General features: G+C 47.2%; 1 protein-coding gene and 1 long non-coding RNA gene across 7 annotated transcripts in view; one reads left to right on the top strand and one right to left on the bottom strand.

Annotated features, from left to right (window-relative positions):
* Nucleotides 1–1,075, bottom strand: part of RPRD1A (regulation of nuclear pre-mRNA domain containing 1A) — an 897,566-nt gene extending 896,491 nt beyond the window's left edge. For all 4 annotated transcript variants that reach the window (XM_069620527.1, XM_069620526.1, XM_069620529.1 and 1 more), the window contains exon 1: nucleotides 645–1,075. In XM_069620527.1, coding sequence (XP_069476628.1) covers nucleotides 645–858 — 214 coding nt within the window. In that variant the 5' untranslated portion in view covers nucleotides 859–1,075. The remainder of the gene's footprint in view (nucleotides 1–644) is intronic.
* A 3,195-nt stretch (nucleotides 1,076–4,270) lies between these two features.
* Nucleotides 4,271–24,685, top strand: part of LOC138497207 (uncharacterized) — a 795,999-nt gene continuing 775,584 nt past the window's right edge. For 2 of the 3 annotated variants that reach the window (XR_011278538.1, XR_011278539.1), the window contains exon 1: nucleotides 4,271–4,335. This is a non-coding gene — a long non-coding RNA (uncharacterized lncRNA). The remainder of the gene's footprint in view (nucleotides 4,336–24,685) is intronic. The other variant, XR_011278540.1, reaches the window with a different exon arrangement.

Here is a 24,685-nt window from a genome sequence, read left to right on the forward strand (position 1 = left end):
ACACCAATTAGTGGTGCGTTTGCGAATTTGCACGAACCAACCTATTCCTATTGAGAACTTTGAGAAGGGCCAATGTCAGACCGCGGAAATGTAAAAATCATCATGAGTCTCATTTACATAGAAATAAAACATACACATACTTGTGACTTGTCTCGGAGGTCCCAATTACACCAATCTGCTTTGGTGAGGGTTACATAGCACAAACAAAAATAATAAACCTATAAGAGAAGTTCGTTTTTTTTTTGTTTAAAGAGTCGCCGAGATTAGAGGCGTGTACAGAAGAGACTTCGTTAAAAAATGTTTTTTAAAAGACTGAAGAAACACAATCTGCCTGTTCGTGAAGGTGTCAATTGTTGCGTGGGAGCACCGTGGACTGACTTTGTCTGGGGTAGGGGGCGCAGGGCAGACAGCGATAGTACAAGCTTTGGAAAGGGGTAAAAGAATGGTACTGTTTGTTTATGCTTTCTCAGCAAGTGTTTGGCGGTCGTGGGTATTGATAGTACATGCAGTGGTTAGAAAGAGTGGTGGCAGCACTTGAACTGGTAACTATGACTGAACCATTGATGGTATGCTGCAATAAAGAAGGAGGTGACTGAATGTATACTGTACTTCGTTCCCCTATCCTGGGGCTGCGGTAGCTGTACCTTTGCGCAGCTCGCGCTCCCACACGGTGACGATGAGCGGGGAGTGCTTCCGGTGGTGGATTAACCAGAGGGATAGGGTCTGTACGCTCTGCTGGGAGTTGCTTAGTTCAGACAGCTTCTTCTCCAACGCCGCCTCGGAGAACGCGGACATACTCTCTCCCCCACTCGGCGCCAGCGCGCGGAACTTACAGTGGACTGCGGAGCGCACGCGCATACGACGCGTAGCCCCGGCCAAAAGGTCCCCAAACCCCCTCCCCTCACCCCACGGGTGATCGGTAGAGCGGCCCAGAAGCTGAACCTCGAAACGGCTGCGGGCGCCTTAATTTCGCAGGGTGCCTGCCTGTCGCCTTTATCCTTCCCACCCAGTACAGCGGGCGTGCGCAAGTGCGGACCAGCCTCTCCTAACTCTGTAGCGCAGGAAGTCGGTCGAAATAGTGACGGAAGTCAGTCGGGAACTTATAGGATAGAGGAAATGACGTCGCCGGCGAACCGTCATGCCAGTCCTGCTGCAGTTTTGGGGGATTGTTTGTAGTCTTATCTTGATTTTGCTTGTGCTGATAGCTCGCGTGCCGTCCATAGAACATTCTGGACAAACTGTCAAACGTAAGGACACAAATTAAGGACAAAGTGGCGTGACATTTATGGGCAAGGAATTTGAAAAAAGTGCACAATCCTAAAATGCACCTCATCGTATAAAATGAAGTAGCAGATACCATAATTCAGTTTAAAGCCACAGTTTTCAAACGATGTAAAACAATAAGAGGACCTTTTATTGATCGAAAAATCAATCACTCAGAGACCGGACTAGCTCTTTTCATGTGGCATCGCACATTGTAACGGCCCACCACAATATTCGTTTTAATAATAGTGCCAAATCAATAGCACTTTTTAAAAACAATTATTTCAAATGTGTTCGTTTAAAAGCCATGTGTTTCATCTCTACCAACATAACTAATGCCAGTTTCAAATGTTGTGCCTTGAGTATATCCTTTTGGGGGCATCTAGTGATATCACAATACCCAACAACATACCATCAAACAAAGGGAGACTCTGTAATCCTTAGTATACACCATGTGACCAATATGACATAATGCTGACCAGTATGGCACAGCTGTTTTATGGCAATATACTAATGATACCAATGAATCAATCCTATATGGACCAGTGTGTTGTATACCTCCAGTATACAACTATAATTACAGTGTCATCATTAAATAATACCATAAGACGGTCAGCATGTCTGTACTTCTTTATTCATCCATTTCAACTGACTCCCATCTCCTTTCCCCATTCCATTCCTCCCTCCCAGTCCTACTCCGGCCAGATTCCACTTTCTACCAGCCACAACATACCCCCGTTGCTTATCATGAGTTCACCCCTCCATCCATCCAACAAGATCAACTCTACATCTGCTCAATAAGGCATGAGGGTTTACGAATAGTTCTTTGAGGCTGACCAGTAGTCCCTCGAGCTGATTTGTGATCATCCGTCCAATGGAAGCGCACCCGGTCACCCTATGAGGAATGTTTTGATAACTTCTTAGGATTTGTGAATTGTCCTGCAGCTCTTTTGGAGCCCCCAGCCAACTTCTTCTTTTAAGCATTAGAACTTCATTGGTTGTGGCCACATCACTGTGTGTTTTTATTAGTCTCTTCAAATCCACCTCCCCGTCCTCAATATGTTCTGTCGCTATGCATTGCCATCCATTAGTATCTCTGAGCTGAACAGCCATTTGGACAGTGGGATCATCCCGTCCTCCTTTCTGCCAACGGACCATGCCCTTCCACATACATATCCTTCCTCTGTCCCTGATCCCCTCTTTCCCAGCATGACCTTACATCAGGGAATCTCAATATGCCATACCTTTCATTCGGTATCAACTGCACATTGGACCTGTAAGCTGGTAACCATGAGACCATCTCTCTGCACATGATCCAAAAGTGGTTTCCTTGACCACATTGCATACATGCTCGACCAAGGGCCAGACATAGACCTTTGTGTGGAAATTCAAATCCACACCTCTAACACAATCTTCCCAGTCGGCTTCTGCCCATACCATCCCGTGTGTTTTGGCAGGGTAATATGCTTCAGTATTGGGACTGTCTCTGTATGCCAGCCCTGTTGTCAGCTATTGTATCCAGCTCCTTCCTGTTTTCCATATTGGCTGCTTGTTTATCAATCCTTTCATACGTTCTTGCCAATTCCAGGATATCTTTTAATGGAAGAGCTACTCTTAGAAGATGTTTCCGAAACTCTGATGATGTACAACTCTCAATTATTCTTAACCTAATTCCCTCTTCATCACTAGAGTTTGCAAATTCACAATTCGTGGCCTTTCCTTGCAACCGTAACACAAACTGTGCAATAGTCTCATGTGGCCCATGGGTGCACTTGTTGAATGCATAATGTTCATAATCTCTATTAGAAGGAACTAGTAATCATTCATTTATGGCAGCAATAAGAAGTTGAGATGTTGTTTTCTCTTCAGTTGGTATTGTCCTGATGATACTTTTCACCTCTTTTCCTACTAGGTTTCTAAACATGTCCAATTTGTTTGGAGCATCATCATCTCCCACAGCTCTTAGAAACTCCTCATACTCCTCCACCCTTTCCTGCCAACGCCGACTCTGGTCATCTTGCGGTTCAATCCTGAATGATTTTGGGTGGCGTAGATAACTGACTAGATTCGTGGATATGGACATTCCAGACATGCCTTAAGTGGCGTTTATATCTCCACTTGCATTGTCAGTCGACTTTTTTATTTATTTTGTGTGAGCGTGTGGGTGTTTCAGTGCTTTGATTTGAACTACTATGTGACACTCTATTCACTCGTCTGTTGATCCAGAAGGATTTGCAGAACTGCAATCGCTTTATTGACTTTGCTATGCAAACACAGTAGTCCACTGCTTTGCTTTACTTTGCTTTGTTTCATCTCTGTTAGTCTTATTTTTTTAGTTGATATAGTTTATCTACTGCGCATATGGTGGTTTCATGTGTTTTGTCCTCCGTATGCTTGGCCTTTATGGGTGATATATATGCAATATTTGTTTCAATTGTACAGCTTCCATTGTGTATTGAGTCAGAATTATCTTTGTGGTGACATCCCGTTGATTCTGCCGTGTAATTTCAGCAGCTAGGCCTTTTGTTTTGTTTGTTCCGTTATGTTTGTCTCTTGTTTTTTTATTATCTTAATTCTGTTTTATTTGCACCTTTATGTTTGTCTCTTTCTTTTTCTTAACTTCGATCTTTGCTGTGGCCTTAATAGCTCTTTCCTTTTTGGTCTTTACTTGTCGAAATTATTACAAACCGTTATTATTTCTTTATTTTGTGACGTGAGTTTTAAAAATGCTTTATTGCTATAATGCTGACGTGTTATCCTCCTATTGACACAATGTGGCATTTCTTCACTGCTTCTTTATTTTACAGCTGGTGTGACCTGCACGCTTATATAATGTTTGACGTACTCATCATTTTTGTTTTGCATATTTCCTTAACATTGCGGACGTTGCATTTACTTCTATGTATGCCGCTTTGTTTATGTTTGTTGCGTTGCTATGACAACTCTTGTGATTTCTTTAAAGCAAAACAAATATGGCGGCACGTTTCCTTACGCTCTAAGGTCCCTTCCTCTGACCTTTTGATGTTACGCAGCGACTTTCACCGCTCTTGGAATCCTGCGCCATGCGCTTTAGTGAGTTTCGTTACTTTAAGTTCTGTTTTAAAAATTGCCTTTCTTGCACAGTGATTCTCTTTATAACTAAATACACGTATCACCACTGATTGTGTTAACTATTACAATTGCAGTTTCAACTGTTCATACAGGACGGCTGCGCTGCGCGTCTTACCATCTTTTTTTGTTTTGTGCTCCCTTTTGTCAGCAGCCTTTACGCGCCGTCTTTGTCTTTGACCTTATTGTTCCAATCTTCCTTTTTCTCGAACTATTGGGTCATTTGTCTGTCCTCAATCTTCTTTTTATTTCCTTTGTCAGCCACCTCGTCAGGCTGTGCCTTCTCAGCCTCCTCTTCAGGCTGTCAGTATTTCTGGATCTCTTCTGTTAACCTCGTGGGTCACTGTTCTCCTCGTCGCCAATTGTTGTATACCTCCATTATACAACTATGATTACAGTGTCATCATTAAATAATACCATAAGACGGTCTGCACGTCTATACTTCTTTATTCATCCATTTCTACTGACTCCCATCTCCTTTCCCCATTCCATTCCTCCCTCCCAGTCCTACTCCTGCCACATTCCACATTCTACCAGCCACAACACAGTGAAATCAATTATGACACTGGTGTCCTGCATCATACATTGCTGCCGATATGAAAGAATGCTGCTTGATTTAGCAGGTTTAGCATATTGGTGCTTAACATGTACTCTAAAGGTTTGTGATCCATCTTGACTGGTACTTTTGGGATATTAAAGTCTTGAAGTGGCTCGGGCAGCAGAACACACTTAGTGTGTTGAGTTGTTTTTCTTTGTGCCTTTGAGGGTCCGGGAGGTGAATGCAATAGTAAAGTAACTTCATGTCTGTGAGTCTCATGAGAGGCAGCCTCTGCCATAGCTCCCAACCCTTTTCCAAGGCTGCTGAAACACCCACATTTCGTTTTGGCAGGTGAGGGCCCTTAGAAGTGAATGGGTGCATGAGGGACTTGGTGTGTGATTCAACTGCTTCCAAGGTGCAGAGATGCCAACATTTAGATGCACCTGGGAGGGAGATTTCCATGGGGAAATCGGGAGCGTACATTTCCCCATAGGAATGCACTGGGGTTACAGTTATTTTAGGCGGCAGACCATGAAAACTAGCAATATTTTTCACTGAAAAATTGTGAGTCTCCTGCCTAAATCGGGAGGATTGGCATGTACGAAGGCTGATGACACCCACCAAAAGTGGGTTAGTTGAGAGCTATGGCTTCTGCTGCAACCCTGCAAGATTCCACAGGGGGACAGGAGTGTGTGTGTGAGAAGCAAAGAGAGTGCAGAGAAGCAGCAAAGGAGACCCTGCACTCCTCCTGTAAGAGAGGTACACGAAGGCCAGCTCCTGCATTTGCAAGTGTTTGGAAGTACTGTTCTCGCTGGTCCCCCTGCTCTGCTGGAAGGAATTTCGAAAGAAGCCTTGTGCAAAGTGAATTGAGGCCCTACCCCCTTTTTACCCAGAAGCACTACAAATAATGGCAGTTGCATGCATTTGTGCGCGCATTTGCAAGTGCTTGGAAGTGCTGTTCTTGCTGGTCCCTGTGATATTCCCTCCTGCCGGTGCAGCCGGCGGAGAAAGGGATAACAAGGGCCTGCAACTGTGACAGCGAACAAAGGACACAACATGCCCTTAAGGTTTTGTGCCTGGAACTGCCTGCCTTTTGGCAGGGCAAGGGCCCTTTATTTATTGTGCGCCTCACATCACCACGCATGCCGGACGTGAGGCGGAATCTAACATTCCTCCTTTATTCCAACAAAACACAACTAAACACACACATGTAACCACATCAAACAACATCACTAACTTTCCTGTGTATATATAGTCCGGCACAGTTACACGCTCTCCACGTCATCATTTCACCACTCATAGTCTCTTAGCCTCTCTGGAGCCTTCAGGGCTGCCCTTAGGTTATACCTGCTGGGCCTCTGCCTGGATGCTGCCTCAGGGCAATATCCCCCCTCTGGCTCACCTCCATCTTCTGGATACGCCCCTCAGATCCTTCTGGCTGCCCCACAGGCTCCTCACTTGGTGCTGCTTCTCCCTCGCCTCAGTGACTCGAAGCGTGTGGTGGCTGCTCTGCCTCCACCTGGGACTGTCTGTCTCCGTCAGTCCACATTCACTGGGGCACCCTCTTGAACCAAGAAGCATTGCTGGCGATCGTCTTTTGTCCTTGTGCCGCTGTCACCATTGTTCCTTCCGTTAGGGTCACTGTCCAGGGTGCGAAGTCATAACGTGTTTCTAGCTTGGACTTTGTAGGGTTTCGCAACACCAGTACATGATCGCCAACTCTGTATCTCGACCTTTTTGCATGTCTCCTGTCGCTCATGTATTCGTTTGCTGCAACTCTCCTTCGTTGGGTACGGTCTCTACTCCCCTGCTCGGGTGGTGTGGTATGGTTGAGTTTACCAAAGTCCCGTACATGAGGTGCAGGGAGCTGTGGGGTGTCACCTGGTAATTCCGTAGCAATCTGTATAGATCCACTCTCCAGGGGCTGTTTTGAGCCCTGTATATGCGTAACACTTTGTTGATTGTTCGCATAAATCTTTCCACATCGCCATTCGCCTGTGGCCACCGGGGTGTGTTCTGGTGATGTTTGATGTGCAGATCTTCCAGGTAATTCCTGAGCTCAGTCCCCTGGAATGGTGGTCCATTGTTGCTTCTGATGCGTCTTGGCAGGCCATGCGTTGCAAACATCTTCTCGAGTGCAGGTATTATGGTCCCCGCTGCTGTCGAGGATATGATCTCCACTTCCGGGTATCATGAGTGGTCATCAATGGCCACCACCAGATATATTCGTTCCTGCACTGTGCAGAAATCAACGCTGATGGCTTCCCACCTTGATGATCCACGCTATGCCGACTGTATCGGCTAAGGATTTGGAGGTGATCCGGTGATTTGGAGAGGGTGGCAGGATGTAATGACCTGCTCTACCTTGGTGTCAATGTGAGGAAACCACACCCTGTGTATCGTATTCTGGCCTTTGTCCTGACCATTCCCTGCTGGCCTTGTATGTGCCAGTGCCACAATCCGCTCCTGCAGGCTGCTGCTGGGGATCTCTATGCGGGTTCCCATCAGGATCAGCCCTTCGCTGGTGATGGACAATTCATGTTGTACTGGGAATATGCAGGTAAGGAAGTCTCTGGCTGCTGGCGTGCGGTTATGTACGCGGTGGAGGAAAGATTTCCAAACACCAGATATGATGGTGTTCTTCACTATGTCGCAGCTAGGGTCATTGTGCGTGGCCTCCACAATGTCTTCGATGCCGACTGCCTTTGGCTTCATGGTATGTATGATTTGACATATGTGCTCCTCCGTTTCCTCTGCTTCACTCACTTTCCACAGGGTTGCGGCCCTTGTGTGCCTGGATAGGAAATCCGCCGGATTGTCCGTGCCCGCTTGGTAGGCCAACTCGAACCCATACTGCTGAAGGTGGAGCTGCCACTTCCCAATTCTGGCCCGAGGGTGTGCTGATGAACCTCTGAAGATCGGGATGAGTGACTTGTGATCTGTGTAGGTCCTGAATTTCCAGAGGTAGATGTGGAAATGGCGGCAACCCCAGTGCACCGCTATGGCTTCCTTTTCAATGTGCGAGTATCGCTGTTCGGTCACCTTAAGGGCTTGGGAGGCATATTCGATGGGCTTTGTTTCTCCTGTCCGTGATTGCTGGACCAGGATGGCCCCAAGGCCAACGGGGCTAGCATCGACATATAGTTCAGTCGTCAACATTGGGTCGTAATATGCCATTGTTGTTTCTGATGTCAGAGACATCTTGATTCTGGCATTCAGAGCTCCAGTTTCATTTGGTGTTCAACCTGGTGAGCTCCCTGAGCGGCTCGGACATGGTTGCCAGGTTGCAGATGAACCTACCGCAATAAGTTGCCATTCCCAAGAAACTGCGTACATCTATTACAATGGCTTGACGTTTACTGATGCTCCGGTGTCTATTGTCATGAGTGTCTCTTGGCCCTGCATGGACACAAGGCATTTGTGTCTTCTTTGTTTCTTTCTCGGCTCTGTGCTTCTGTGATTAAGTGTTGAGATCAGATGGATCTCTCCTCGTTCTCCCAGTCCCTACATCTGTCACTGTGTTGCCATTGTTGTTACAACTGCCAATAAGTTTGGTTAAAGGCATGGTCTAGTAAAAAATGTTATTGTCCCTACGGGTCGGCCATGTTTTTTGAAGCCTAAGTGGCTCGGTTTTAGAAAACTTTCCTATGAACCTTACCCGAGTTTTCGTCCATTAAACGCACGTGAAAACAAGCACCAGGGAGCCGCCATTTTCTGATAATCCTATCATTTCCCCCATCGCCCTGGCTGACCTGCTTTTGTGGCACTAAATCAAATCCCCCGCCCCTGAGCCTGTCATCAGCAGACTCGTACCGCCAATTTCCCAACGCCAAAGCACGTCTTGTGTCAACATTCGCTGCGCTTCAGCTAATGACGTGTCGCCATGGAACTGGCAAGACGCCTCTTTCCTCAATAAGTATAAACAGACCGTTTCACAACACACAGCAGCAGATTTTCGATTCCATTCCTCTCTCTGTGTTACTTTGAGTATTCTATGACTCGTTTCAGTGCTCTGGTCAGCTACCTTCGCCGTTTGTAGCCCATGTGAACAGATACCAGTACCACCGCTATAAATTATTTTAGTTTGTTTGACACACAATGGGCCTCATTACGACCCAGGCGTTAAGGGTTAACGCCGTCGTTAACCCTTAACGCCTATTCTGATTTTAACGGCTGCTCTTAGCAGCCGTTAAAATCCATGGCGCTAACCTGCCATGATGATAATTACGCCACCGTAATTTACTGTGGCGTAATTAGCGCCTTCCCCACTCCCATTATGCCCTATGGGGCAAAAATGGGGAAGGGAAAATGGGAAATGGGGATTTACCGCCCCACTCACCTTGGAATGGGGCGGTAAATCCGCCATCCACCATGGTGTAAACGTAGTTTACACCATGGTGGTAAAGTTGGCGCAATTAGCGCCTGGGTCGTAATGACCCCCAATGGCTACAATAATGCCCTACATGTACGAGCCCGAGTATACCGAGGAGGAACTACTGGAAAGGGAAGCACGCGAAAAACGATGGGGATTCGGACGGCAGTTGGCAGGACGAATCAACAGATGAAGAGCCTGGGCCTAGTTGCATGGACGGCGTCTCCACCTGGTGCACATTGAATCGGTGCGAGCTAATGCCAACTGAGGACGAGAACTGCTGCTGCCGAGAAAACTCGGGATGCCTGGCCTACATTTCGGAAGGCGAGCCACGACCGCAATGCATCACCGAGCTGCCAGACTTTAGGGCAGCCTGCCTCACACGGGGCGTGTTGAGAATAATGATGGTGCTTATGCACGAACTTCGCGCAACTGTTCGTCTTCGTAATCCGAGTAACAAGTAAGTATACTCTGCTTGTCATGCCACTCCTATTTCATGTTCTTCTACTATATCCAAAATTACATCTACATATCATTGTAACGCATGTAAATCGTTCAATAGTGTGCATTGTCTAGATAGCATTTGTCCGTGCAGAATGCCATTGGTTACAAGAATTGTCATTGACAACAAACGTTTATTAAACTTATCTTGTTCATTTAAAAACAGTTTGTTTCATTCCTTTTCACAGGTGGTACAGGCTGGTGGCCTATCGTTCCTTTACATGGTGGCTCCACGGGAGGCTTGGACACCGCGTTCGAAGAGTGATACCCGCCTATGCCATTCATGCCATTAGAGAAACGTTCCCGAGTGACAGCGGTCAGTACAGGGGATTTTCTCGCTGTGCTGCAACCTGACCTGTATAATCTTTAAAGTCTTGTATTTTTGTGTCATGAAAATAAGATACAAAATAAAACACCACATATATTTTAACAACGGTTGTTTCGATTTTTTAAATGAATCAAGTGTGTCTCCATTCAAGGATGAACGTCAGACATCTGTGCTCCGAATGGGTGAAGGTCTGGTCGCTGTGAAGCAGGGTGGTCACTATCTATCTAAGCTAACATAACATATTCTCGATAATGCATGCACTAAATAACACTTGTTCAAAGTCTTTCAGTAGGTTATGTCTCTATAAAAGTCACACATATATCTATACTAACAATTACCATTGGATTATACAGGCCTTAGGGTCTTGACCACTATAATACACTGGTTGAAGTGTGGGTCTGTGCTCACAAGAATCTCCGGTATGTGGCATTTGTTATCGATAAGCAACGATATACTATCATTGATATAAAGGCGATATACTATATATTGATATAAAGGCGGTTCGCATCAGTGGATGAGCGCTGGCATGGGGGGCTGTCAGGGGCGCGAAAGGCCAAGGTACCAAACTACATGTACACTTCAAAAGGTATCACACGCCAAGGGGCCATCGGTCACATGGCCTCCTCAGACCCCGTGTCTCCAGCCAGGCCTCCCCTTGAAGCAGGCCGCCCCCCTGCAATCTACATAAGTGTGTCTCCACTCAGCAGTCTTCCTGTGCCTTATCTGCACGCCCCAGGCCCATCCATCCCACCCACCCTCTATCAAAGGCGGTTCGCGCCAGTGGATGCGCACTGTCAGGGGCGCGAAAGGCCAAGGTGCCAAACTACATGTACACTTCAAAAGGTATCACACGCCAAAGGGCCATCGGTCACATGGCCTCCTCAGACCCCGTGTCTCCAGCCAGGCCTCCCCTTGAAGCAGGCCGCCCCCCTGCAATCCACATAAGTGTGTCTCCATTCAGCAGTCTTCCTGTGCTTTATCTGCACGCCCCAGGTCCATCCATCCCACCCACCCTCTATCAAAGGCGGTTCGCGCCAGTGGATGCGCGCTGTCAGGGGCGCGAAAGGCCAAGGTTCCAAACTACATGTACACTTCAAAAGGTATCCCACGCCAAGGGGCCATCGGTCACATGGCCTCCTCAGACCCCGTGTCTCCAGCCAGGCCTCCCCTTGAAGCAGGCCGCCCCCCTGCAATCCTTATAAGTGTGTCTCCATTCAGCAGTCTTCCTGTGCCTTATCTGCATGCCCCAGGCCCATCCATCCCACCCCCCTCTATCAAAGGCGGTTCGCGCCAGTGGATGCGCGCTGTCAGGGGCGCGAAAGGCCAAGGTGCCAAACTACATGTACACTTCAAAAGGTATCCCACGCCAAGGGGCCATCGGTCACATGGCCTCCTCAGACCCCGTGTCTCCAGCCAGGCCTCCCCTTGAAGCAGGCCGCCCCCCTAAGACCACGACATACATACCTCATTCATTCACAAACACACCCCTGTTTCTAATACTTTATAAACCACTTGATATATCTCATGAGAACATCTTTGTGCTTTGCAAGTCAACTCCTGAACGTGTTACCTGGCAACCACTGAGATCTACGCTTATCTGCTCGTCGTCGTGCTATCCGTGAACTTCTGTGACCGCTTAGAGCAAACCCATCAGTGTGCTACCTGTGGCCACCCACCTGTTCTCCTGCAACATACTGCTCTGCTTGCTGAATCCAACTGTTTGTTGGTCAAGGTAAGGCCATGTATCCTAGTCATATTTCGCAGATTTTTTAATTTCTATCTATTTGCGAGTTGAGTACACAATAGTGCTATGTTCATTGGTTTCATTGCTATTGACTTGAGTTTCCATTGCTATGCTATCAATAGATCTATTTATTTTCATCTGTGTCTATTGTCATCGAATTGCATCCTTCGGGGGTCCAGTCTATAATGTAAGCATGTTTCCTTCTCGTGCAATACAGAACATCCAAGGAATGAGTCACATGTTCAGATTTTAGTCACATCATTTATACATTTCTGCAACTTATGCAAATACTAAGCCGCACATAATGAACTGGTATAGTTCCTGCGACCAAAACAAAACTTTTACTTTTGTATCAAATCTTTATTCTTGAAGATTGTATAATAATGTTGATATTTACTTTTCAGATTTATCAACAATGCCTGCCTGTTCGATTAGCGGTTGCCCTTCGAAGACCCATGCGAAATCTGAAGGCACTAAAATGCATGTATTCCCGAAAACTGTTGATCGAATAAGAGAATGGGTCAGACATTGCGGATATCCACTGGATGAGCTGGAAAGTAGAGTCCAACAAGTCTTACAGGTCAAGAGGGGTGATCGATACCGCATCTGCAGCCGGCACTTTTCCTTGGACATGTACACAACATCTTTGGTAACAAAGAAGAATAAACGACGAACGACACGGAAATTGCTCAAACGCTATTCCCACTCTATTCGTCCACATTCCGCCACCGGTGAGTCAAGTGTCCGGATTTAGCTTTAGGCCTTGCGGTAGTGTGTAGGTATCCGAACTGATTAATTGATATTGTAGGTGTTCTATCCCTTGTAATAATTTCGATATTGATATGAGTGTATAGTTTTTTGAATAATGACATTTATCAATATATTCTTTTTCGATTTCATAACCCACAAACGCAATGTATATATATGGGAACAGGGAACTGTGATGTATTGAGCATTTTTCAAGTATTCTGTCGCCTTACATGGCTATTTTTAATATTGGCATTTCATTATCAATCATTAATTTACCTTTACAACTTCTTGACTATCCCTTGAATCTGAAGCAAGAACATTCTACATCCTTGACGTGGTCGCAGTTATCAACCACTTCTAGCGCGTATCAGGTAATCTTACTAGGCTAATCCGCTACAGACTTGTTTTATGCATGTCAAGTAATAGTTTTATTTTATCGTGTAATTATTTTACCAAATGTTTGGTTAGTGCTTTCCAATTGATATACACCTTAGTTATCGTCCACTGGTGTTTGTTTTCAGTTATAATTAGTGTTATCCATACTGATATGATATGATATGATATGGCATTTGTAACTCGCCTATACACAAGTGCAAGTACTGTCTTTCAGGGAGATGCTGAAGCGTCCGCCACATCTACAACATTTCTAGATGTTCTTCACCAGCAGGAGGTATGGATACTGACCGCTCCATCGAGTGTCATCATCAGAGCTGGAATTCTTGTCGTTTGATTGTTCTACACAATGTTTAATTCGTGGTTAGCCGTTGATATGTACCTGTGCTGTCGACCCCAGGTTTGTGTTATGTTTTCACTATTGTAATCCTCACTAATGCAAGTACTATGTTTCAGGCAGTTGATGGAGCGTCAACCCCTGCACTTGATGCAGAGCCTGACATTGAAGTAATTCCAGGGGAAGTGGAAGCGGGACCATGCGTATACGAATCGGCGTAACAGCTTTCGGAAGTGCGCACTACATTTGCAACATCCATAGATATTCTTCAGCAGCACGAGGTATGGATAATGACAGCTCCATCATGCGTGATCATATAACGTGATTCCATTTGCTATACTTTCTTCCCTATTAACGCAAGTGCTGTGTTTCAGGGAGACGACGAAGCTTCCACTACAATCACAACATCCAATTTAGAGGATGCAGATGTAAATAAATCGGAGAAATAAGTCGATGAAATGTGATCATATTTAGATTTTCCTTGATTCTTTTGGACAATGCATCATTTGCGGTTATCTCTTTATATGTACCTGTGCGTTCGACCCCAAGTGTGTGTTATTTTTCCAATATTGAAAACCATACTAATCCAAGTACTGTGTTTCAGGGAGACGCGGATGCCTCCTCTCCAATACAACAATTCATGGCAGTCCATGCAGAGCCAGAGGTATGGATACTGACAGCTCCATCGAAATAGATCATCACTGGTCGAATACTTGTCGTTTGATTGTTGCACACAATGTTTAAATCGTGTTTGGCTATTGAGATGTACCCGTGTGTTCGTCCTCACGTGTGTTTTATGCTAACAATATTTTGATACATAGTAATGAAAGTACTATGTTTCAGGGAGACGATGGAGCCTCATTCCGTGCTGTCTATGCGGATACAGAAAATATAGTCGTTGCAGCGCAAGAGGAAGGGAGGACATGCGGAAACGAATCGGAGCTACAGCGTGCAGATGTTGAAGGTCGAGTCAAAAAAGTTACAAAGAAAAAAAAACAAAAAAAGGTTAGTTACAAACAGTTCATAACTTTAAAATTTTTTTTTTGCTGGGGACTATTTTATGTTTTTTTCCAGTCAATTGTACTACACCTTATCTTGTGTTTAAACTGAACATCCCTTTTACAATCTCTCCTCCAGTTACCCTTGGGTGTCAGAACTATACATACACAGACAGTGAAGCGAATGAGAGATGTGGCTTGCCAGACCGTGTACACTATGGAGGAACTATTAATTGAGGCAAGGCGTGTTCAGGCTCGTGATGCTCATGTCCAATGGCCAGAACATGAATTAACTGTGTTTGTTTGGAGACTACAGCAAAGTTGCATTGGACCAGCTACAGTGCCACCGCACCACCACAAGAAGATGTTATTGAATGTATTGAAGATAGCTCTGAAGTAGTTGCAGATCAATTCACACAATCTACACCCGCCAAAAATTTGCCACCAAAAAACCTGTCAACATTGTTGTGTTCTCCCATCAATGTTGAAGTAATAGATGTCGAAATGACAGAGAATGAACCAGCCGCAGCATCCATAGACGCATCAGAACTTGATATCAGCGATATTACTTTCCAATGTGTTGAAATCTCCACAACGTCACAGGCCGAAACAACGTTGACGCAGGATGACAGTCTAATGAAAGAGAGCAAATACATTGTATTCGACAGTTGTTTGATGGAAATTATAAGTATGCTGAAATGTGTGCATTCCATTAGAGGGAAAGTATGTGGGAAGCCATTGATTAATGTGACTCGTCAAATAAAAGGCAGTAACGTCAAAATAAATGCCGCCTGTAGATTAAATCATAGGTTCTCATGGTCTGCACAACCGATGCTGGGGAAACTGCCAGCAAGCAATCTACTGTGTGCAGCTGCATCACTTTTTAGTGGCTCCAGTTTCAGAAAGTTAGAGGCTGTCTTTCAGTTTGTAGGACTCCATTTCATTTCTAAAGGGCTGTACTACATATACCAACGTTTCCGGCCATTAGTGATGCTTGGATAATTGAACAATTGTCTCTAGCAAGTACATTAGAAGGCAAACGATTCAGGCTAGCCGGCGATGGACAGTGCGACAGCCCTGGATTTTCTGCCAAGTAATGCACCTACCACTTTCAGGACATGGATAGTAAGAAAATTGTGAGTTCGGTGGTCGTGCAGGTAACACAATGTACATCGTCAGTGGCCATGGAGAAACTAGGATTTATAAAATCAGTGGAATATCTACAATCAAGGGGAATGCACATCGACCTCATAGCCACGGATAGACACATTTCAATTGCCAAGACAATGAGAGAGCAGTTCCCACATATTAAACATCAATTTGATGTATGGCATCTTGCTAAATCAATCAATAAGAAAATCTCGGCTGCAGGGAAAAAAAAAGGTTTTGAAAGTATTTTGCAGTGGTCCCATTCTATCACCAACCATCTTTGGTGGAGCTCAAAAACTTGTGAAGGGTCAGTGGAAATACTACTTGAAAAATGGCGGTCACTGATGCACCACTGTACCAAAGTTCACCGCTGGACAGCAAATCAACATTTCCACCAATGCGAACATGGCCCTTTGTCCCCAGAGGAGGCACGGAAGAAGAAGTGGTTGATTCCATCTTCACCGACACACAAAGCCATTGAGAAGATTGTTTTCGACAAAACTCTATCAAGAGATTTGAGAGGACTGACAGAATTCTGTCACACAGGAGATTTGGAGGTGTCCCACAATATGTGCCTAAAGTACAGGCCAAAGCGCTTGCATTTTAGCTTTCGGGGCATGAAACATCGCACTCTACTAGCGGTCTTGGCCCATAACAGCAATGTCGGACGTGAACAATCTAAGACTAGGGGTAAAGTAAGGATGCCTCGCTACACTAAGGTGTTTTCAAAACGAAGTAAGCATTGGGTGATCAAACCAGTCTATGATGAACTGCAGTTCGACTTTGTGAAAGGCCTTATTGTTGCTGTGTTAGAGAAGCACAGATATGGAATTTTGGACGTTTCTGTGCAGAGCAGTGATCCATTGCCACCGAACATTGCAACTGTGCCATGCATACCCGAAGCACAGCTGATTGTGAAGTACAAATCCCGGTTTAAATAATTGCAATACGATTGTCTTTTTGTAAATAAATGTTACTGTACAGTGTACCTGTAACCCTAACCCCTACTTTCACCATCATGGGTGGTGAACAAGCTGGGTGTCATCTTTGAATTCTCTCTATTCACCTCATATATGTGTATGTATATATTTTTCTCATGTCTCATCTCATGTAAATGTAAAGGCTTGCGTATTGCAAATAATAAAACAAACAAACAAACAATAAATCTCACTTTTAACTCAACTCCTGTGGTACTTTATACTTTCCCTGACCTTCCGCCAAAAATTAAATGTCTCAATTTGGGCTGCAAAGCTCGCAGACTACGGGGACAAAATTGGGGCACTTAGAACGCGCCAGCCAAGCGGGACGTGGCATTTGGGAGAGAAGCCAGTTCGCATTTGCACATTGAGGCGCACTACATAGACGGATTCTAAACTTCAAGTTCTCACAGATGCCTATACTACGTGATGTTGCAAATAAAGAATGCGAAGGACAGCGGCTTTGATTTTCAGCTCGCGCTCAGATGAGGCCCACAAGTCGCACTGGAAGTATAAGGGTCTATTGTTTTTTGACCTTGAGACAGGGACCATGCCTAAAGAACTACATTTGAAGGGGGGGGGGGCGCAATAACATAAGAGACGATAAGGCAGAAAATTCAGAAACTAGACCGAGTTTCATTTTAGTTCAGTATACGAAAAATTGTTGTCAAGAGCACGGTCCGTTTTACAGACTGCATTACGAAGAGACACAATGGAAATTTCAAATATAATGTAAGTAAATGTTTACACGCTTTTATACCGGAATGAAGATTTAATGAATGGATGCATGAATAAATGAATGAATGAAGAGCTAGGAAAAGCAAGGAAAACGTGTTCGTAGTGGGCACATGGGCATGCAGGTCCACTGGTCTCACCGATCTCGGTCCTTGGCCCAGCCACTTTTCCCTGCACTGCCTACCTGCACTACGGGACTGTCTCTGTATATGTTACAAACTTGATGGTCGTGCAGAGTATGGGCAACCCCTCTGTCCCCAAGTATCACACTGGCAACACCAGAAATACTGTCTGTGTGATCTTTGAAGCCACAGGTGGAAGTCCGCAAACCCGGACGTGGGACACAGCCGGAAGAACCCCTTGAGCGCTGCAAGGCAAGGTGCAATTGTGGTTAGAATGCAGGACGAGGTAAAGTATACGGAATGTCAAATACAAGAACACAATGTACCTGTGAGGATATGAAGGTGGTTCCGAAAAGGCCGACGAGGCGTTGACCTTTAGACGGCTGTTGGGCCAGGCAATGGGCAAGGTGAACACCTAGTGCAGGACTGTAATCCCAAATTGGTACGTGATCCGTGGAAGAAAACCAAACAGTCCGAGGTCAAAAAAAACATACGATCCAGGTAGACAAAGGGTTAAGCAGAGCAGTCCGTTTGGGCGAAGCGTAGCAGTCAAAACCGGTAATCCAGAGTACAAGAACAGTTTAAGGGCCAAGCGTAGCAATCCGTGAAGCAAACCGTGGTCAGGCGATGGGAAAGTTCCTTGGAACAAAGAAGTGGGCGACACGTGATCCAGACGAAGAACAGCTGTGAAGCAACGCTTTCAGTTTCCAAGCGTCCTTTATCCATCCGGCAGAAGTCACGTGATGTATGTACGGAACCGAAGCGTTGCGTCGTTGCTAGGAGACAGGGAATCACGGGATCCGCGGCGCGCAGTGACGCGCGGTTCTCCGCAAACGGCGCCGGCCGATGCGATGATGTGGAAACAACCTCCAGTTCAGCTGCCACAGACGTGAAGGGCGGTAAATGCCAGTCCTAACATTCTGTGACCGGGAGTGAGGGGTACGTGTGCCAGATTTTGTATGTCGGGTAGCAGGGTGAATGGGAGTTGTGTGCGGGGAGGGGCGTGACCTAGATCGTGTGGTCGGCGTGACAGAGTCCCCCCTCAAAGGCCCACGACCCCGTGGGCAAGCCGGGCAATCCCTATGAAAACGCGCAACAAGCCGTGGAGCCCGGACATCCCGGGAAGAAACCCAAGAGCGGTCCTCGGGACCATACCCCAGCCAGTCCACCAGATATTGGAGGCGACCCCTATGGAAACGGGAACCCAGTATCGCACTGACTTCATATACGTCCGGAGAGGACACAGAGACAGGAGCGGGCGGAGCAAGGACACGAGTAGGAGCAAGGTAGGGCTTGAGGAGGGAAGTGTGGAATACAGGGTGAATTCGCCAAGCAGGAGGAACAGAGAGGCGGAAAGCCACAGGATTCAGGACTCTGGCGACCCTGTAGGGACCCACAAAACGTGGTAACAGCTTCCGACAACCAGGTATCCGTAAGTGTCGAGTCGACAGCCATACCCGGTCGCCCACACGATATTCCGGTGCCACGGTTCTCCTTCGATCCGCCTTAGCCTTCATCACCGTCTGGGCTTCACGGAGGTGAACCAGTGTTTGTGCATGAACCCCGGCCAGATCGCGCACACAGGCATTGGCAGCCGGAGTGGCAGAGGAGAAATCAGGGTGCGGCAGGGTACGCGGATGCTGACCATACATAGAGTAGAAAGGGGAGAAACCAGTGGCTGAATGTCGGGAGTTGTTGTAAGCGAATTCAGCGAGATGGAGCAGATTGAACCAGGAGTCTTGGTACTGGAGGGTCAGACAGCGCAGATATTGTTCCAGGGCCTGATTCACCCTCTCGGTCTGCCCATCGCTTTCTGGGTGATAGGCCGAGGAGAAGTGAGCATCAATACCCAGGAGCTTAGTAAGGGCACGCCAGAAACAGGACGTGAACTGGGTCCCACGATCTGAAATAATGACTTGTGGCAGACCAAAAAGGCAGAATATCGACCTAAAGAACAGGCGGGCCAGGGTTGGAGCTGAGGGGATGCCAGTACAGGGAACAAAACGGGCCATCTTGGTGTAGGAATCAACAATTACCCATATGGTGTCGTAGCCCTGTTTGCGGGGTAGGTCCGTGATGAGATCCATGGAGATGGTGTGCCAAGGCCTGGGGGGAATGGGCAACGGTAGGAGCAATCCCAGGGGTCGTCCTCTGCGTGTTTTGCACTGGGCACAGATCGAACAGGTGTTTACGTAGTGTTCTACGTCTTTCCTCATGGATGGCCACCAGCACCAACGTTGTAGCAATTCCAGGGTGCGTTGTTGCCCAGGGTGGCCGTTAATAGCAGCATCATGTGACCAGGCAAGCGCCTGGTTACGTACATCACATGTAGGGAGAAACAATTTGCCTTGGATGAACGGCAACCCCTCTTGGAGGGCTATGTCCCATTCGGTGAGCATATGAGGATGTTTGGAAACCCATTGTCTGATGGCGATGAGCATGGGTGGGGATGGTGTGCACAAACATACTACATGGCCCTTCCCTAACAGCGTGTCCGGAAATAGGGACAGTGATTCCCCACCAGGAGAACGGGAAAGAGCATCAGCCTTGCCGTGGATACGACCCGGTCTGTGTTTAACAACAAAATCGTAGGCAGCAAAGAACAAATGCCAGCGCACTTGTCTGCTGTTAGTACATTTTAGGGAGGCCAGGTCTTGCAGGTTTTTGTGGTCTGTGTAAACCACTGTCTGATATCTTGCCCCCATAAGATGGTGTCGCCATGTTTGGAGGGCATCTTTAATAGCCAACAGCTCTTTCTCGGTCACAGTGTAGTGTGTCTCGGCAGCCGAGAACTTCCGAGAGTGAAAGGCTACTGGATGTAAGCTACCCGTGGTTGGACAAGGCTGAGATAACACCGCCCCTAAAGCAAACGAGGAGGCATCCGCTTCCAGAACATAAGGAAGACCAGGGTCAGGGTGTTGCAGGACAGGAGCAGAAACGAATCTGGACTTGAGCGTCTCGAAGGCTTCCTGATGTACGGGGGTCCAGGTGAATGGGACGAGAGGACTGGTCAGAGCGGTCAAAGACGAAACAATAGAAGAGAAGCCGGCGATGAATCTCCGGTAAAAATTAGCGAAGCCGAGAAAGGATTGGAGCTGTTTGACGTTAGCGGGAGTCGGCCACCCCGTGACAGCCCGTACCTTGGTCTGATTCATGGATAACCCTCCGGGGGAGATGTGAAAGCCTAAGAACTCCACCTCCTTAGTATGGAACAGACATTTCTCGGGTTTGGCGAACAAGGCGTTCGCCTTGAGGCGAGAGAGGACCTCCCTAACATGACCGACGTGTTCCTCCAAAGAGGATGAGTATATCAATATATCGTCCAGATATACCACCACGAACGTATCCAAGATACTAGAAAATACGTCGTTGATAAATCGTTGGAACGTTGCGGGGGCATTACAAAGCCCGAAGGGCATCACAGTATATTCAAATAACCCCTGTCGGGAACAGAATGCCGTCTTCCATTCATCTCCACGCCTCATCCGGACTAGGTTGTATGCCCCCCTTAGGTCCAGCTTGGTGAATATGGATGCCTTGGTCAATCTGTCCAACAGCGTGGAGATGAGTGGGAGGGGATACCTATTTTTCACTGTGACGGAATTCAACCTCCTGTAGTCCACACAAGGGCGAAGATCGCCCTCTTTTTTCGGAACAAAAAATATCGGGCTAGCAGCAGGGGAACAGGAGGGACGGATGTGACCTAATTGTAATGCCCGCTGGATGTACTCCTTAAGAGCTCGTTCCTCTGACTGGGTTAACGAATAGATCCTACCCCTGGGAATGGGAGCATCTGGGACCAGATCTATCGGACAATCGTATGGTCTGTGTGGGGGTAACCCTTCTGCGGTAGCTTTGTCAAACACCATATGAAAATCGTGATAGTCAGCGGGTATGTTTGACATGACGGCCCCCACGGTATGCGTGGGCACAGGGTCGGAGGCTACGTCATCAATGCGGGTGGAAGCCATGGCACTAAGAATGGTAGCAGGAGTGGAGACCGAATCCCTTTCTGTGAGACAAAAGTGTTGGCATACTTCTGACTCAAATATGACTTGTCCCGTCCCCCAGTTTATCAAGGGGTTGTGCTGTCGTAACCAGGGTATCCCTAAGATGACGCCAAACTGTGGTGTAGTGATAAGGTCAAACGACATGGTTTCCCTATGAGTACTCTGTATCATTACTTCCAGAGGAGCAGTCTGGAACTCGATTGGGCCGGAGGATAGGGAAGTGCCATCAACCGCGTGTACGGGTTCTGGGTGTTCTTTTCTAACCAAGGGTAGATTGAGTTGATGTGCCAAGGCAATGTCGATAAAACAACCAGTGGCCCCGGAATCAATCACTATCTGTACGATGTGTGCGATCTCTCTAGTGGGTTTCAGAAGGGCTTGTACTACCACCGGTCTGATGGGACCGAAGGCGGGTTCAGCGGGGGTCATAGACAGGCTCGCCGGTGCCCCCTGTATCATGGGCGAGCCTTCTGAAAACCCGGGGTCTTGTTCTTGGGGCGTCGGGGGCATTCCCTTACATAGTGCCCGTTCAACCCGCAATAGAAACAGGCGTTCTCAGCCCTCCGACGTTCACGTTCGGATGATGTTAATGGACTCCGGATGCCCCCTATCTGCATAGGTTCAGAAGCGGTGTTAGAAGTGCTTGGGCTTGCTTGGCTAGTGAAAGAGGTTTCTGCCCTCCGCTCGGATCGCCTTGCGTCAACCTGTAAGGCAAGATCCACTAGATCCGTGAAGGCCGCCGGAAGGGCAGGAATCACCGAGAGTGCATCCTTCATGGTGTTACATAGCCCACGATAAAACACGATAGCCTTTTTCTCCTCCGGCCAGGAGGTCTCGGCGGCCAGCTGGTTGTACCGTGTGATGTACTCTATAAGTGTTTGTTTCCCTTGTGTCAAATCCAAGAGTTCCAGGTCCCTTGAGTGGGCCTTATAACGAGTGTCGAAGACTTTGGCCATTTCGGCTATGAGAAGATCAAAATCGTACAAGGCGGGATGGTCGTTCTCCAACATTGGATTAGCCCAGGTGGCTGCCACCCCGGACAGATGTGACAGAAGAAATGCGGCCTTGGTGACTGAATCGGGGAAAGCCAAAGGTCTGCACAAGAAGTGCAGCTTACATTGATTAATAAATGTACGGTACTTCCGGGGGTCCCCCTGGTAGCGTTCTGGAGCGGCAAGGGGAACGGGTGTCGGGAATAACACAGGAGTGGGAGTTGGGGCCTGAGCAGGTGCTAGTCGGTCTGGAGAGGTTGGGTCCCCAAACTCGGCGTCTGCGGGTAAAGGGTGTTGGGTGCTTTGTATGGCGTCTAGGCGATGATGTATGGCTGCTGTGGCGGCGGCCATGTCGGTCCTTAGGGCCGCCACTGCCTGCATCAAGGCGGTCACAGGATCCCCGGTGGAGGGATTCATACTCTGGACGACCAAAAGGGCTTCACAGTCTGTTACAAACTTGATGGTCGTGCAGAGTATGGGCAACCCCTCTGTCCCCAAGTATCACACTGGCAACACCAGAAATACTGTCTGTGTGATCTTTGAAGCCACAGGTGGAAGTCCGCAAACCCGGACGTGGGACACAGCCGGAAGAACCCCTTGAGCGCTGCAAGGCAAGGTGCAATTGTGGTTAGAATGCAGGACGAGGTAAAGTATACGGAATGTCAAATACAAGAACACAATGTACCTGTGAGGATATGAAGGTGGTTCCGAAAAGGCCGACGAGGCGTTGACCTTTAGACGGCTGTTGGGCCAGGCAATGGGCAAGGTGAACACCTAGTGCAGGACTGTAATCCCAAATTGGTACGTGATCCGTGGAAGAAAACCAAACAGTCCGAGGTCAAAAAAAACATACGATCCAGGTAGACAAAGGGTTAAGCAGAGCAGTCCGTTTGGGCGAAGCGTAGCAGTCAAAACCGGTAATCCAGAGTACAAGAACAGTTTAAGGGCCAAGCGTAGCAATCCGTGAAGCAAACCGTGGTCAGGCGATGGGAAAGTTCCTTGGAACAAAGAAGTGGGCGACACGTGATCCAGACGAAGAACAGCTGTGAAGCAACGCTTTCAGTTTCCAAGCGTCCTTTATCCATCCGGCAGAAGTCACGTGATGTATGTACGGAACCGAAGCGTTGCGTCGTTGCTAGGAGACAGGGAATCACGGGATCCGCGGCGCGCAGTGACGCGCGGTTCTCCGCAAACGGCGCCGGCCGATGCGATGATGTGGAAACAACCTCCAGTTCAGCTGCCACAGACGTGAAGGGCGGTAAATGCCAGTCCTAACATTCTGTGACCGGGAGTGAGGGGTACGTGTGCCAGATTTTGTATGTCGGGTAGCAGGGTGAATGGGAGTTGTGTGCGGGGAGGGGCGTGACCTAGATCGTGTGGTCGGCGTGACAGTATACTTCAGCCCCTTCTCCCAGCATTTACCTTGCACTTGCCACCAGCTGGCCCTATTATTTAATTTGTATTGAACTAACCATGTACAGCACCCCCCCCCCCTTCCCCATGCGCGATCAGAAAGACACCTGGCCTAGTAGGATCTTTGTCTGTCTGCCCTTGTTCCCCACCTGCCTCGTCGCGCCTAGAAACACTTGAGTATAGGCGCGTTGCAAATGCCATATCATATATCATATCATTCCTCACGCATGTAGACTAACTGTCGTTTATCATTGTGTGTTGGCCTCGATTTATTTCGTTACTTTTCGCATTGATTTTAGAGCCGAACATACTCCATTGAACTATCCTTGCAAGCAAATAGTTTCTGATCGGCTGTAATAAATAAAATAAGTAATATTAATGAAGATCGGCTGGCGAGACTAATTATATTTTTTTGTTTTCATAACAGGTATTTGCTCCCCTTCTGCTACTGCCATCGGTTTGAAACACCAGCAGATGGCTTTTACAGTAGACACCTGCAGCTTCATGTGAACAACTGGAGCACACTGACAATTTTATGGGACGATCGCCAAGGGCCCACATGTCCTTACGCTGTACTAGTGGCTAGAAGCAACATAGCAACCTTTACGATGGACTAGTGCCTAGTTGATGGAACAGCCTTTCGGTTCATTGTGCTTCCAAAGTGCTTCTTTTAACGAAAAGCAACACCCTGTGTACCATGGCGAATACAGATAAAAGAAAATAAATGGCTTTCGGAGTTCATATGGCAATTGCTGAATATTCTCTATACATTTAATGTAAAATAAATGTACTTTACCAAATGTACCGTGTTGCTGTTTGATTTTAAAGTACAGTTTCATATTCCGAATTGTGGCGCGCTGTGTTGTGAGATGGTCTGTGTTGGTTTCCGGGTTCTGTGTGGAGTCGCGTAGAAGACGACTAGGTGCGTTTGCCTACGCAGCACAGAAACGTCACG

The sequence above is a fragment of the Ambystoma mexicanum genome, chromosome 5q, assembly GCF_040938575.1.
Source record: "Ambystoma mexicanum isolate Mex_15411 chromosome 5q, UKY_AmexF1_1, whole genome shotgun sequence".
NCBI classification, from domain to species: Eukaryota; Metazoa; Chordata; class Amphibia; order Caudata; family Ambystomatidae; genus Ambystoma; species Ambystoma mexicanum.